Source organism: Epinephelus lanceolatus, chromosome 3 (genome assembly GCF_041903045.1).
Source record: "Epinephelus lanceolatus isolate andai-2023 chromosome 3, ASM4190304v1, whole genome shotgun sequence".
Taxonomy (NCBI): Eukaryota; Metazoa; Chordata; class Actinopteri; order Perciformes; family Serranidae; genus Epinephelus; species Epinephelus lanceolatus.
The window spans coordinates 50039888-50056758 of record NC_135736.1 but is presented as its reverse complement, the minus strand read 5'-3'; the positions used below and the strand labels follow the sequence as shown (position 1 = coordinate 50056758).

General features: G+C 41.4%; 1 protein-coding gene across 15 annotated transcripts in view; it reads left to right on the top strand.

Moving 5' to 3' along the window:
• Nucleotides 1-16871, top strand: part of LOC117255668 (NACHT, LRR and PYD domains-containing protein 3-like) — a 78272-nt gene that overhangs the window by 40201 nt on the left and 21200 nt on the right. For 8 of the 15 annotated variants that reach the window (XM_078166675.1, XM_078166665.1, XM_078166676.1 and 5 more), the window contains 6 exons: nt 4934-5104; nt 5311-5484; nt 6023-6193; nt 15166-15339; nt 16296-16466; nt 16673-16846. In XM_078166675.1, the coding sequence (XP_078022801.1) occupies nt 4934-5104; nt 5311-5484; nt 6023-6193; nt 15166-15339; nt 16296-16466; nt 16673-16846 (1035 nt within the window). The remainder of the gene's footprint in view (nt 1-4933; nt 5105-5310; nt 5485-6022; nt 6194-15165; nt 15340-16295; nt 16467-16672; nt 16847-16871) is intronic. The other 7 variants (XM_078166673.1, XM_078166667.1, XM_078166670.1 and 4 more) reach the window with 6 other exon arrangements.

The following is a 16871-nucleotide window of genomic DNA, read 5'->3' as shown; positions in this document are numbered from 1 at the left end:
TGGTTGTGTCTGGTGTTTCAGCTTTGGCTGATCTAGCTGATGGAGGCTGCTTTGAGGTGAGCGGGGACTGACTAGCTAGCAAGCGGCTGGCTATTGATTCCCCTATCTGGCTCCCTAACTCACCAATGAGGTCGCGTAACTGTTGGGTGGTGTTCTCACTGCTGACAACAGGGGTGGAAAACAGGGGCTCAACTGGAGGGGTGTCAGTGATATCGTCTGGTTCTAAGGACTCCTCATTAGTCAACACTGTAGTCCTACTCCGAGCTACTCTGTCTGTGTTAAACAAAGCCCTACCCCTCCCAGCAGCTGGTGTGAAAATATCAAAGGTATTCTGACCTCTGCCTGCCATATCTTACACAGTATATGAACAAAAGTGATGTAGCAATCAAATTTCACAATTTCACCAAATTAAAACACTTGCAGATTTCACAGAAATAATAAACATAGAATTACACATAAATATGTAATAACTTGCACTAATATTTGTCCTTCTGCAAAGTTAACTGATTACTCGAGATGCCTGTGTTTGTACAGAATATTAGTAATCACTACAGCAACTAACAGGATGCGCAGGCCCACCAACTTGGCATCCCAGATGTCACGAGCACACAGCTGAACCTCGGCGATCGGCAGCGGCTGACCAATGGATTCGGGTCACGGCACCAGTTTTATGTAGCAGCTGTAAGTCGGTTGACACAGGCTGAAGGACACCAGTTCGTCAGGATCTGCAGTTTATTCTCTATGGAAAGTAGCACAGGGGCAGTCAGCACACACATGCACAGCTACAGGCTCCGACAGTCTCCATCACAACAGCTTCCAAAGTTGTTTTTTTTCCCAGTAAAATAAAATGAAATAAAATAAATAAAATATTGCCACAAATAAAATGTATGCACATTAACTGTACATGTATGCATTTCTTCAGAGTAAGAGCAAAAAATAAAAATGCATATTCAGAAACCTTATTCCCTTTTACTAAACTACTACTTCAATATGAATGCAGTCCAAGTGACACAGAACTTTTGTGCACAACAATGAAATTACTGCACTAACAATACTATAACGCACCTATGGAAAGTAGCACAGGCGCAGTCAGCACACACATGCACGGCTACAGGCTCTGACAGTCTCCTGCAGCGAGTCAGAGGGCATGCAAATTAGGCGGATTTAACCCTTTGATGCCCCTTCAAAAAAGTTACGTAAATGTCCCCACACACATAAATGTGCTCATAAAAATTCCAGCTATAAAAAAAATTATAAATGTTTTTTTTTTATTTTTCTTTTTTAATTCATTAAATCAGCATCAGTCCTAAAGTTTTATGATCTTTAACCCTTAAATTGCCAAGTTTTTGTCATGATGCAACTCTGTTTTATGGTCTAAAAAACACAATAAATGATATTTTTTCAATATACTTCATGCAAAGTTGATTATTTATGGTTTGATGATTGCAGCCTGCTCCATGTGAAAGATTAGCAGTGACATTCATTTATATGTATTTTTTATTTTTTTTGCAGTGTCACATTTCATATATGACGCACATTAAAGCTCCTACACACATAAATGTGCTCATAAAAACTCAAGCTATAAAAAAAAATAGATTTTTTTTTTTTTAAATTTTTCTTTTTTAATTCTTTAAATCAGCATCAGTCCTAAACATACATATCAAATATTAGTGAAGTTTTATAATCTTTAACCCTTAAATTGCCAAGTTTTTGTCATGATGCAACTCTGTATTATGGTCTAAATAACACAATAAATTTTTTTTTTCAATATACTTCATGCAAAGTTGATTTCCTGTTTTGTGTTTCATTTATGGTTTGATGATTGCAGCCTGCTAAATGTAAAACATTAGCAGTGACATTTATTTATATGCATTTTTTTGCACTGTCAAATTGCACAGAAATGTGCTAATCAAAAATAAAGCTGTTCAGTATTCTAAATTAGTATGATCTACTTTTGTAAAGAACCTCACCTATTGCCCATTTAACATTTTCACTCATTTATTAGAACAACACAAAAGAGAGCAAGAACAAGATTTATAAATAACCGTAACTTGAATAACAATAACAATATCAACAATAACAAAATAAACATAACAGAACGATCAGTACATGGGAGGCAGGAGCTGCAAACTGTGCCATAATGCTCCTTGCAAACATGTTTCTTACAGATCTTGCATTTGCAGAACACAACTCTCCGTATGGGGCAGAGCGCACACTGCCTCCTCACACGGAGAGTTGTGGGTGTGGTGCTGGTGCTGGTGGGGCTGCAATTTCCACACCTGGATTAAACATCAGGGGGAGCCGAGCAATCCACAGATCCCAGATTTCCCAGACCGCAAGCTTGTCCTCTCCCCGGCGCCGCCAGTGGGCTGGCTAGCAAATTTATTGGGGGGGGGGGGCAGGGCCGTGGCAACCCCTGGCCACCCCCTGGTGACGCCATTGCCGCCGCGGTCTGGACAGCCGGTCGTCAAAACGCAGGATTCGGTTTATCAATCCAAACGTTTTGGCCGACATGGTCGCCCTGAATATGTGCCGCCCCGCCTGCGCATCCCACAGGCTGCGGCTTGCTTCACCGCGGGAGCGATCGGCGTACACGCCGGCCAGCATGCAGTCCAAAGCCCGCACGGTGGTGGCATCGAGGTCCTTCCAGTCCGGGACCGTCCTTCTCCTATGCAGGTTGGTGTAATTTAGGACAAATTTCATGACCTCTAAACTGTCTATCACTTCACCAACTCTGGCCATGGCGTAGGGGGTGGGTCTGTGCGTAATCCCTGTGCCCGAAGGGTTAAATTGTAGGGTCTCCGAGTGTGTGGCTGCCCACTGGATCTCCCCGTTTTTGGACCTCCAGGACAGGTCCGGTGGTGTCTCTCCTTCCCCACCGTCAGATAAGTCGGGGTAGCTGGTGGAGGATGAGCCAGCCCTCGGGAGGTCCTCCTACATCCTCTTCAGCTGTGTCGGTGTCCGAATCGGAGGTTATTTCGCTGTGTTCCATGGGCTCTGGATCGGGCTCCGCGATCATTACTACCGGGTCTTTAGTGTCTCTTCATCATGCCAGAGAAGAAATGAGCAGCTCTCCTCCACTTTACTCATGTGCACCGTGGCACAGGTGCACCTTAGCCTTGGACCAAGACGTTCATTGCATGAATGAAATGCATGCTTGGTCCAAGGCTAAGGTGCACCTGTGTAAACAAAGTCGGGGTCTGTTTTGGTTTTCACGGCGGCTGTACATTTGATGTGCTGGGAAAGGTCCTGCATTTCAGTTATTTCAAAGCTGTGCATGGGGGCCTGTGTAGATGTGTGTTTTACATATTTTATAATAAAAAATGTCGGGGTGCTTTTAACTTTAGCATAAGAGTTGCACATGAAACGGGGGATATAGAAAAGCGGCCATTTGAAAGCTAGGCTGCGCTTGTATGCATTTGGTCACACGGTAATGCAATGTGAACGCTGGAGACACATGCGTGTGCACACACGCACACTCACATGCATACTTTAGGGATAGGCCCTACTCACACCCTCACACATACATAATGCCTTACATCTTGTGTGGAGAGCAGATGGAGAGGAAAATAGTGCGAGTGCCATCTATCGGAAAAAGCAGGTATTTCCTCCATTTGCCATATATGGTAAAAATGACGTCATCAGGAAGGAAATCCCTCAGGCACACACTCACAAGCCTCAGGCTTCAAATGAAGCGGAGAAATGAGAAGATGCATGTTTTATACTTTTTAATTGAGCAGAATGAAAAATAGTGATTTGAATGGGTTTCTATGACACTCATTAATGTGTGTGGGATGTGTAACGTGAGTAAATCAGTTCACCTTGTTTATAATAGGCTAAGAATAAAAAAATCATGAAAAACATTTAGAACACTCAAAAATGCCCAGCCTGTATCAATTATAAACAAAATGCATGAAAAATTGATAAAAAATGCTAGAAATTAAAAGCAAAAATACAAAAATGTGTCTGGGGGCATCAAAAAAGGGCCGTCTTACGGACCAAAAACATCAACAAAGATTCAGAAATATGTCAACAAATGTATATTACTACGTTTCATACAGTTTAAGCCACAACAGATTAATATTATGCATGCTAACTCAGGAAGAGCACCAAAACTCATCTTACCATCACAACAGCTTCCAAAGTTTTGCCGGGAAGCTGTGCCTACGTCACTCGTGCATGTTTTGTGTGTCGCTAATTAAGGCCCCCGCCTGCTACATTAGGTGAAATGGAACTATGTGAACATTGAATAAAGTGTACTACACAAAAAAAAATAACAACAAGGTTTTGGGAATGTTCATCAAAATAAAAATAATATGAACCAAATATTAGCTCAGCTACATGAGGTTACATAGGTTCTTATGAAATCAGCAGTGAGCAGAGTTAAAAAACACAAGTGAGATTAAAAGATTTATTACATAAGATCAGTAATAAAAGACAGCTGTCAGAATAATTAAAACCTATTAAATATCTCTTTAAACCAGTTGACTTCAGGGGCAGTAGGAAAAAACTGTTGCATGCAGTAACTGGGGCACAGCCATCTTGGGATTCAGTGATTTCAAAATCAATCCAAGTAAAAACAGTCAAATGATAAAAGTCGTCATAAAAACACTAAGAACAAACAGAAAGATAGAAAAATGTGCAACAAAGGATTAAAACACACGCAGAACAAGCCCCTTAACAACGACCCTGTCACAAAGACATGTTTTCTATTATTGGAGCTGTGTTTCATTCTCTGTTTATACAGCAGCCTCCTGTTGGCCTTCACAGGAGAAGTAAGAGTTAACTAATACATTAATAAACACTGAGTCTGCTGACAAATACATTACAGTGTCTTATAAACCATTTATTATATTTTATTTTGATTGATACACAAAAAGTTCCAACACAAAACAAACTGATCTGAAATATGTGTTTAAATGTCTCCTTCCAGTCTGAACTCCTGCAGGTTATCAGCAGGATGCTGTCGGCCTTTGACCTCTGCCCTCAGCAGCTCCTCTGATCTCAAAGAGCTCGACCTGAGGGGCAACCAGCTGATGGACCAGGGGGCGGAGCTGCTTTCTGATTGGCTGAGGAAACCCCAGTCTAGACTGGAGACACTGAGGTGAGACTTCTCAGACAGTTTCCTGTCATTCTTCCTTCTCTGGACACCAGCTGTGTAAATAATATGTCTAATTATTAATCTGAGATCATTTCAGTGTCAGTCAGACTCAGACTGCAGCTGCAGCTCAGCTGCTGGGTCAGAGGTCAGGGTCTGGAGCTGCCACTGCATGTTACCACCTATAAGTTCAAACTGTTTTTCCCCAACAGACTGGCTGACTGTCAGTTTACAGAGAGAGGCTGTGCTGCACTGGGTTCCAGTCTGAAGTCAAACCCCGCCCACCTGAGAGTCCTGGATCTGACAGGAAATGACCTCACAGACGGTGGTGTCACAAAGCTTTGTGAGTTCTTGGCAGAGCCACGTTGTGGACTGGAGACACTGAGGTGAGTATTGTGGTCATTATTTAAATAAAAGTGAAAAACCAAATGCTGTCACACATTCAGGTGTGCAGAGACAGTTTTCAGGTATTTGAGGCCATTTTCACACTAAAAGTCCTCTGTTTAGATTATTATGAAATATATAACACATTCTAATGTAGTTCACATATCTATTAGAGTTTCAAACATTCACACATTGTACATTATACAGTACGATAAAAAGCTAGAACATAAAAGTTTAGAGTTTTTGTAATTATTATAACTCCTCATATGAAGACATATTTAATATTATTACAACTGTGTGTTAGTGTGTTGTCATTAATGATGTGTTTATACAGCAGCCTCCTCTTGGTCTCCACAGGAGGAGTTATAGTTGATGACAAATACATTAAGAAACACTAAATCTGCTCACAGCTACATTATAATGTGTTATAGATCATTTATTACATTTTATTTAAATTAACTTTACATTTTTACACTTTCACAAAAAGTTCCAACACAAAACAAACTGATCTGAAATCTGTGTTTAAATGTCTCCTTCCAGTCTGAAGTCCTGCAGGTTATCAGCAGGATGCTGTCGGTCTTTGACCTCTGCCCTCAGCAGCTCCTCTGATCTCAAAGAGCTCGACCTGAGCTGGAACTACCTGATGGACCAGGGGGCGGAGCTGCTTTCTGATTGGCTGAGGAAACCCCAGTGTGGACTGAAGACACTGAGGTGAGACTTCTCAGACGATTAAGCAGTGGCTCTCGACCTGCCGTGTTATGTTGTGATGACATCACAGCGTTGTTTGCTTTGCGGCAGCTGACAGCCTCCTTACCTGTGACATCATCACAACATACCACAGCCTGTTGTTGGTCGTGATTAAAAACATTAAAATGGCTGTCAGTTATAATTCATGATTATTTAGAATAACTAATGATTATATTAAATAATATGATATGTGATGAATATGATTACATTAAGTCACTTTGTTGGAGCCATTTTTAGTTACTCATTTAATTACATGAGAAATGTCACCACCTGGTGTTGACCAGTGGTATTAACGAAAGGCCTTTATAATCAGGTCACTAGTTGCATGCAGGTGTGCAACAAACAGTGAATGCTGAGAGAGCACACAGTCTTGTACTGCTCTGCTCCGTTTTGTTTTGATACTCGACACTTACTGACACAATATTGAACGCTATTTTTTGGATATCAATCTATCGAGTGATATTAGTGTATGTTTTGTTTATTTGTACTTTTTAGTTCATTCAATTTATTTGATGCATGTTAGAGCTCAGAGCCAACACATGCACACGCTTACACAATCCACACATAACCAACCGGACAGACTACAATCAACTTCAACAAACCAAGTAAGTGCAATAACAAACAAAACTCGAAGCACGTAAAGGAACTCTCGACGGCATAAAGGCTTTAGCTAAGCACCAAGATAAAGAAAGCTATTGACCTAATATAAGTAAAAGACTACTCTCATCTGGATTGGATTCGAGTTGAATATTGGATGTTTGAAAATGAACGGACATTAATTGATGAATTATCGATGCTCCGCTGCAAAGAAATAAAAACACGGTTTGAAAGTACCGCTCCACTGTCGCTGTTGTGTGCTGTGCTGCTTATTATGGGATGTCGCTCTCCTCAGTTTAAAGCTTGTGTGTGTGAAAATTAAGAAACTGCAATATGCCAGACCATGGAGTTGAAAAGGTAACATGCTGAAAAAACTGCAAATAAAGCTGGAAAAAATGGAGATTTGAATGTGGCTGAAGAAAAAAGACATGGGAAACTCACAGAGAAGGCCCTTGAAGCTAAACTTGATAATAAACAAAAGATAAGGAAAGCTAAACTTGGACAGCTCACAAACAAAATAAATGTCATCGAACCAGTGTTACAAGATTTCAGCAATGCAGAACATGTGAGCCAACAATTTCATGCCTTTAATAGAACTGCATCAGACTTCAAGGCTCTTAATCGCAGTGTACAAACATTACTCTCACAAGAAGAAAAGGTAAAGGATCATGAGCAGTGGTATATTCCAAAGGCACAGAAAATGGAAGAATTTTATGACAAAGTGACATGGTTGAAGAAGGTTCCACCTGTTACTGCCACACCCACACAATAAGCTTCACATTTACAAAGGCACATGCAATGTGATGACATGGTTTCAGTTGATGTGAGTAGCAGAAGATCTGTGAGAACCAACTCATCTATATCCTCCCTTCGCCTGCAAGCAGAAGCCAAGGAAGCAGCTGCTACACTTAAAGAGAAAAAGGAGCTTGATGAAGCAGAAGCAAAAATAAAAGCACGAAAGGAGGCACTGGAAATGGAGGTGGAAATCGCTGCTACAAATGCAGAGCTAAAAGTATTGTCTTCTCAGGACACCGAATCTAAACCTGTGTCAACATCCAGAGTCCCAGAGTATTTAAAGTCAATGTCAGACGTCCCTCCAAATAAGATTGAGTTTGTTGATGATGAAGGGGAATATGTTATTGATGATGATGATGAAGATGGTGATGATGATGAAGATTTAGAGGAATATGATGATGATGATGATGATGATGAAGAGGAAGAAAATGCAGCCTCCCTGACACACCATCCCTTGCAGTCTGCTAGCAACACTGTCCCTAGTGGCAATCCACCTACAGTGCAGAAAAGGAATGAGAGGCAGGTTAACCAGCCAGTATCAAGGAGAAGAATGCCATAAGGACTACAGCAGAGTGAAGGCATATTGGACATTATGAGGAAACAAAATGAAATCACAGAAATGCTAATAAAGGAACAAAGACATGCTCTCTTACCATCCCGAGAGACTCCTGTATTTAAAGGGGACCCTTTACAGTTCATCACTTTCATTTTTGCTTTCGAACAGTGCATCGAAGAAAAAATAAACAGTGACCGTGACCGACTATTCTTCCTAGAGCAATTTACAGATGGTAAACCAAAGGCTATAGTACGAAGCTGCCTGCACATGAGCCCAGAAAGAGGCTACAAAGAAGCACGAAGATTGCTAAAGAAGCACTTCGGAAACGACATCTTGATAGCTTCTGCATATCAGCAAAAGGCTCTACAGTGGGCTCCAATCAGATCGGAAGATGGCAAAGCCCTACATGATTATGCTCTGTTCTTGAGAGAATACTGCAACACTATGGAGGACATTGAGATCCTGGAGGATATGAACAACCCTTCCCACCTCAGAGCTGTAGTTTCGAAATTACCATTCAAGCTTAAAGAGAGATGGAGGTCTGTAGCATATGATTATCACGAACATCACAACAAAAGAGTCAAGTTTAAACACCTTGTTGATTTCATCGAAAAACAAGCCAACATTGCTGTTGATCCACTCTTTGGAGATATCCAGGATCAAAGACTAACTAAAGATAAGCAGTTCCCAACTAGAAGCACAAATAAGTCATTTTCAGCCCCCTCTCACAAGAGTAGTTTTGTCACTGTAGCAGGAACACCTGAAAGAGTTGAATGTCCAGACTACAGTACTTACCCATCCCCCTCAGCCAAGATGTGTCTCTTCTGTAAGGGAGAGCACAACACAGAAACATGCAAAGAGCTCAATATGAAGAAGTACACTGAAAAGGTAGACTTTTTCAAGAAAAACGGAGTATGTTTTGGTTGTGCAACTAAAGGTCATATGAGTAAAAGCTGCAAAAAGAGAATGACATGCAAAACATGCCAAAAGAAGCATCCAACCATCTTACATATCGAAAGGACTGAGGAAAAGGAGAATGAAAACACGAGGCAAGAGAAAACATCAATTAGCAGTGCCCTTGTGTCTATGAAAAGATCTGTCCATACTGGGGCCGGAGACCGACAGAAGCTGGCAATCGTTCCTGTGCAGATCAAGTTAGAAAATTCGAACCACAGACTGAAAACGTATGCCTTTCTCGACCCAGGTAGTACTGGAAGTTTCTGCACGGAAACCTTGAGAAAAATGTTGCGTGTTAAAGCTACACCCAGTAGAATCCTGCTGCGAACATTGGGACAGGAAAAGGTGATTGACATTAATATGGTTAGTGGACTTGAAGTGTCAAGAATCGAAAGAGATGACTTCATTAAATTACCACATGTGTACACCCAAGAAAAGATCCCGGTAACGAGGGAACAGATTCCTAATCAGGATGATATAAAAGAATGGAGCTACCTAAAAGAGGTTAAGCTGCCATATATCGATGCAGATATTGGACTCCTGATTGGAAATGATATACCACAGCTAATGGAACCGTGGAACGTCATCAACAGCCAAGGTACAGGACCCTACGCTGTTGACACAAAAATTGGATGGGTGGTTAATGGTCTCTTACAAGAGAACGCTGCGGACACAAAAGGTCCTAACCACGTTTTCAGTAATCGAATATCAATTGTCAACCTCAATGATCTCCTTTTACAGCAGTATAATCACGACTTCCCAGAAACAAAGTATGAAGAGATGACAGAAATGTCCACAGAGGACAATATGTTCCTGGAACTTATGTCCAACTCTGCAAAACTAAAAAACGGACATTACCAGCTAAAACTTCCATTCAAAGGAAATGATATAACAATGCCAAACAACCGCCAGCTAGCAGAGCAGCGTGCACTATCATTAAAACGGAAGTTCCAAAAAGACCCTGAATTCCATCAAGAATACAGTAACTTCATCAAGAATGTAATCGTACAAGGTCATGCAGAAATTGTGCCACATGACCAGCTACAACAAGAGGAAGGCAAAGTGTGGTATCTACCGCACCATGGTGTGAGACATCCAAAGAAACTCAAGCTTCACGCTGTCTTCGACTGTTCAGCCAGTTTTCAGGGAACATCACTAAATGACAAGCTCCTGCAAGGCCCAAATCTGACTAACACTCTTTTGGGAGTATTGCTTCGCTTTCGACAGGAGCCGATAGCATTTATGGCAGACATTGAGGGGATGTTTCATCAGGTGAAAGTCACACCGCAGGACAGCAACTTCTTTCGGTTTCTGTGGTGGCCAAATGGTGACTATAGCAAGAACCTCGTGGAACATCGAATGACAGTTCACTTGTTTGGAGCAACTTCTTCTCCAAGTTGTGCAAGCTACGCCTTGAAACGGACTGCTGAAGACAACAAACACAAGTTCACAGCAGAAGCCATCGACACTGTGACAAACAATTTTTACGTAGATGATTGCCTCAAGTCTGTCTCATCCGAGATGGAAGGTATTTCTCTGTGTCAAGAACTTCAAACCTTGTGTGCCCAAGGTGGGTTTCGTTTAACCAAATGGATAAGCAACAGCCGAGCTGTGCTGAGTTCAATCCCTGAGGAAGAGAGAGAGAGCGAAAGAAATCAAAGAACTCGACCTAGATCAAGAGCACTTACCAGTAGAAAGAGCTTTGGGAGTGCAATGGAACGTGGAGGAGGATACATTAAGGTTCCAAGTGAACATCAAGAATCAAACAGCCACACGAAGAGGAATTCTCTCCACCGTAAATTCAGTTTACGACCCACTGGGATTTTTGGCGCCAGTTGTCTTCACTGCAAAACACATCCTGCAAAAACTGTGTCATTTGAAATACGGATGGGATGATCGAATTCCAGAGGACTTTCATCAGGCTTGGCAGAAGTGGCTGACTGGACTACAACAGATGGAAAACTTTAGCATTCCCAGATGTCTAAAGCCACAGGATTTTGGCAAAATCACATCAGCAAGCCTTCATCATTTTTGCGACGCAAGTGAATCGGGATATGGTACCATGTCATACTTGAGGAAAGCCAATCAAGACAATGAAGATCATGTTGCCCTTGTCATGGCAAAAACAAGAGTTGCACCACTGAAACAAGTAACTATCCCAAGAATGGAACTTGCAGCAGCAGTTCTTGCAGTGCGTATCAACAAAATGCTAATAACAGAACTTCAGCTTCCACTGACAAAATCTGTGTTTTGGACGGATAAAACATCTGTCTTCAAGTACATCAGAAACGAAACCAAAAGATTCAAGACATTTGTAGCTAACAGAGTAAGCACAATCCGAGAAATGTCTGATGTTGGACAGTGGCTGTATGTGAATACAAAGACAAACCCTGCAGACCATGTATCCCAAGGTCTCACTGCCGCAGAATTTCTCAGCTGTCAATCTTGGAAAAATGGTCCAGTGTTCTTACAAGAAGAAGAAGACTCGTGGCCGAAATCTGGTGCAGACCTTGGTCCGATATCAACAGATGATCCTGAAATCAAAGGAGTTGTCACAGCCAATTTAATTCAAACAGAAGAGGAAAATCCCATCAACCGTTTGATAAACCACTATTCAACCCTAGACAAGCTTAAGAGAGCCGTGGCATGGTATTTGAAGCTCAAAATACTTCTGCTACAACTAAACAAGAAGAGAGCACCTGCACCGTGAGATAGAGACTCAAGTACAGACCCACAGAAACAAAGAATTCTAATTGAGGCTAAAATGACTGTACTCAAGAAAAGGCCAGGAGTACAACAGCTCACTCTGGAAGACTTGACCAAAGCTGAAACAACAATCATACAGTTCTGCCAGAGAGAAAGTTTCAGAAAAGAGATTGCTTGTCTACAAGGAGGAAGCTCTCATGTACAAAGAGACAGCTCAATCTACAGGTTGGACCCCAAACTTGATCAGAATGTGTTGAGAGTGGGCAGAAGATTGGCAGAAGAGGCAAAGCACCCCACTATACTCCCAAAGAACCATCACGTGTCCAAACTTGTTCTTCATAGTATACACCAACAAGTGGGACACAGTGGTAGAACTCATATGCTTTCAAGATTGAGAGAGAAATACTGGATTCCATGCACCAACTCGATGGCAAGAAAAATAATCTCAGAGTGTGTAATATGTAGACGCCTCAACGCATCAGTTGCTAAACAAAAAATGGCAAACCTGCCAAAAGACAGGCTAACACCTGATCAGCCACCATTTACTCAAACCGGTGTAGATTATTTTGGACCTGTGGAGATCAAAAGACGACGTAACACTGTCAAGAGATATGGAGTCATTTTTACCTGTCTCAGTTGCAGAGCAGTCCATCTCGAAGTGGCCAACTCCCTTGACACCGACTCTTGTATCAATGCTTTCAGACATTTCATTGCAAGAAGAGGCCAAGTAAAGGAAATTCGCTCTGACAACAGTACAAATTTTGTTTCAACCGAAAGAGAACTCAGAGAATCTCTAAGAACATGGAATCTTGAGAAAATTGACAAATTTCTTCAACAGAAAGAAATCAAATGGACCTTTAACTCCCCTGCTGCTGCGCACCAAGGAGGAGTATGGGAAAGACTGGTCCGCTTGACTAAAAGAACACTGCTATCAATAGTTAAACAACAGATGCTAGATGACGAAAGTTTACAGACAGTAATGTATGAAGTGGAGGCCATAATGAACAGTCGTCCAATCACAACAGTCTCAGAAGATCCCAATGATTTGGAAGCACTCAAACCAAATCACTTGCTACTACTCCAGAAAAACCCAGCTCTTCCACCAGGACTTTTTGAGGAAAAGGACACCTATGCAAGACGCCGTTGGAAACAGGTACAATACCTGTCTGATTTGTTCTGGACTAGATGGACAAAGGAATACTTACCTCTCATGCATCAGCGTCAAAAATGGAATCGCACCTGGAAAAACTTTGAAAAGGGAGACATTGTATTGATAGCAGACAACAACGCACCAAGAGGATCCTGGATGTTAGCTCAAGTTATTGAAGCAACACCAGATTCAAGAGGACTTGTGAGAAGTGTGAAGCTGAAGACAAAAACTAGCATCCTGGAGAGGCCCATCAACAAACTCTGTTTGTTGGTGCCGCATTCAGAATGATCGATTAAGGAACAGGCTTGAACATCCTGCCTGCAACAAGTACATCTCACATTTAGATTGCACTACACAAGAATGTTTGGCTCCATATTTATTTATTTTTTTTCGAGTTATTGTTATTACCGTAAGTCCATAACAATAGGGGCCGGTATGTTGGAGCCATTTTTAGTTACTCATTTAAATACATGAGAAATGTCACCATCTGGTGTTGACCAGTGGTATTAATGAAAGGCCTTTATAATCAGGTCACTAGTTGCATGCAGGTGTGCAACATACAGTGAATGCTGAGAAAGCACACAGTCTTTTACTGCTCTGCTCTGCTCTGCTCTGCTCCGTTTTGCTTTGATACTCGACACTTACTGACACAATATTGAACGCTATTTTTTGGATATCAATCGATCGAGTGATATTAGCTTGTATGTTTTGTTTATTTGTACTTTTTAGTTCATTCGATTTATTTGATGCATGTTAGAGCTCAGAGCCAACACATGCACACGCTTATACAATCCACACATAACCAACCGGACAGACTACAATCAACTTCAACAAACCAAGTAAGTGCAATAACAAACAAAACTCGAAGCACGTAAAGGAACTCTCGACGGCATAAAGGCTTTAGCTAAGCACCAAGTTAAAGAAAGCTATTGACCTAACACACTTCATGGGGCACTACCTTCCAAAACGGAAAATGATTCAGTCTCATAAAATAAACTAAATTATCAATTTGGAACTCTGATTAATAATTAAATGAATAACTATAACCAAAATGACCATATTAATATTACAGGTTGAAGGACTTTGGAGTTCTTGACACAGCATTGGTTGACTTGGAAGCTTCTCCTTAAATTGGTTTGGTGACATCACAGGTCACATGTTACAGCAGTGCCCAGTCACATTTGAAGCTGCTGTTGAAGCGCCAGCATAGTCCTCCACAACTTCCTGCAAATGTTTCACAATAAAAGCCTATTTAGAAAATGGAGGGATTCTCTCAGCCGAGGTTATAAGGGGCTTTTAATTTGAAACAAATTCAGGAAGTGTTGAGTTTGAAATGACGACGCCATGCATTAACTTTATCAAGGCGACAGGAGTGGATAAAAAGTAAAAATATAAAGACACAGAGGGATTAATAAATAACGGAGCGTCTATAATGTAGTCTGTTTCACATGAAGCTGGGAGCCTCTGCAACTGTGCTGAGTAAAAGACACTATTTGTTCATTTTCTTACTTTAAGTCATCTGGTGAAAATTCTTGTATGTTTTAATATCGCAATATATATTGCAACAAAAAATGATTAAAAAAAATCTCAGTGTCAGTTTTTTCCAATATGGTGCAGCCCTACTTATTTTATGGTCAATAAATAATCTATAATTCTAATAATAACTTGGATCTATAAAGCACCCTTCAAGGTACCTGAGGCCACTCCACGGAGTGAGAACACATGAACAAATGAATGAACAAAAAGAAAATGAAGATAAAAAATAAACAAGAAGTGAAATAATAACAGCACTGAATGTTGGAGGTGAGTGAGCCAGAGGCCACAAGTCTTGGTGTTTTCAGCAGTTCTTTCTAAGTGTCCAGAGATGAATCACCCTGCGGTCCCTCCACCTCACTTTCTGCTGCTATTAGGTTTGTTTGACTGATGTCAGACACAACTGTGAAGTCCTTACACTGTGTTTTAATGTGATGGAGTGGGTGGATTCAAAGGTCTGGACCCAGGCAAACACAGAGTCATACTAATATGGTATGATATGTCTAATTATTAATCTGAGATCATTTCAGTGTCAGTCAGACTCAGACTGCAGCTGCAGCTCAGCTGCTGGGTCAGAGGTCAGGGTCTGGAGCTGCCACTGCATGTTACCACCTATAAGTTCAAACTGTTTTTCCCCAACAGACTGGCTGGCTGTAAGTTTACAGAGAGAGGCTGTGCTGCACTGGGTTCCAGTCTGAAGTCAAACCCCGCCCACCTGAGAGTCCTGGATCTGACAGGAAATGACCTCAGAGACGGTGGTGTCACAAAGCTTTGTGAGTTCTTGGCAGAGCCACGTTGTGGACTGGAGACACTGAGGTGAGTATTGTGGTCATTATTTAAATAAAAGTGAAAAACCAAATGCTGTCACACATTCAGGTGTGCAGAGACAGTTTTCAGGTATTTGAGGCCATTTTCACACTAAAAGTCCTCTGTTTAGATTATTATGAAATAAATCAATGACTCATCACACACTGTAATGTAGTTGGACTGACATAGAACAGATTTCTAAGTGTTCATTCATGTAGAGTTTCTGTCATCATTACAACTTGTCCTGTGAAGATGTGGCCGGCCCAATAAAAATCAATAGCTTGGATTCAACTCAAATATTAAACATGAAAGATGTTAAAAAATAAAGGCACCGACAGCGCCACCTGCTGTTAAAGGAGCCCAAGGACTCCATGTGAGGCTACACAGGTTCTTATGAAATCAGCAGTGAGCAGAGTTAAAAAACACAAGTGAGATTAAAAGATTTATTACATAAGATCAGTAATAAAAGACAGCTGTCAGAATAATTAAAACCTATTAAATATCTCTTTAAACCAGTTGACTTCAGGGGCAGTAGGAAAAAACTGTTGCATGCAGTAACTGGGGCACAGCCATCTTGGGATTCAGTGATTTCAAAATCAATCCAAGTGAAAACACTCAAATGATAAAAGTCGTCACAAAAACACTAAGAACAAACAGAAAGATAGAAAAATGTGCAACAAAGGATTAAAACACACGCAGAACAAGCCCCTTAACAACGACCCTGTCACAAAGACATATTTTCTATTATTGCAGCTGTGTTTCATTCTCTGTTTATACAGCAGCCTCCTGTTGGCCTTCACAGGAGAAGTAAGAGTTAACTAATACATTAATAAACACTGAGTCTGCTGACAAATACATTACAGTGTCTTATAAACCATTTATTACATTTTATTTTGATTGATACACAAAAAGTTCCAACACAAAACAAACTGATCTGAAATCTGTGTTTAAATGTCTCCTTCCAGTCTGAGGTCCTGCAGGTTATCAGCAGAATGCTGTCGGCCTTTGACCTCTGCCCTCAGCAGCTCCTCTGATCTCAAAGAGCTCGACCTGAGGGGCAACCAGCTGATGGACCAGGGGGCGGAGCTGCTTTCTGATTGGCTGAGGAAACCCCAGTGTAGACTGAAGACACTGAGGTGAGACTTCTCAGACAGTTTCCTGTCATTCTTCCTTCTCTGGACACCAGCTGTGTAAATAATATGTCTAATTATTAATCTGAGATCATTTCAGTGTCAGTCAGACTCAGACTGCAGCTGCAGCTCAGCTGCTGGGTCAGAGGTCAGGGTCTGGAGCTGCCACTGCATGTTACCACCTATAAGTTCAAACTGTTTTTCCCCAACAGACTGGCTCACTGTGAGTTTACAGAGAGAGGCTGTGCTGCACTGGGTTCCAGTCTGGAGTCAAACCCCGCCCACCTGAGAGTCCTGGATCTGGCATCAAATGACCTCAGAGACGGTGATGTCACAAACCTTTGTGAGTTCTTGGCAGAGCCACGTTGTGGACTGGAGACACTGAGGTGAGTATTGTGGTCATTATTTAAA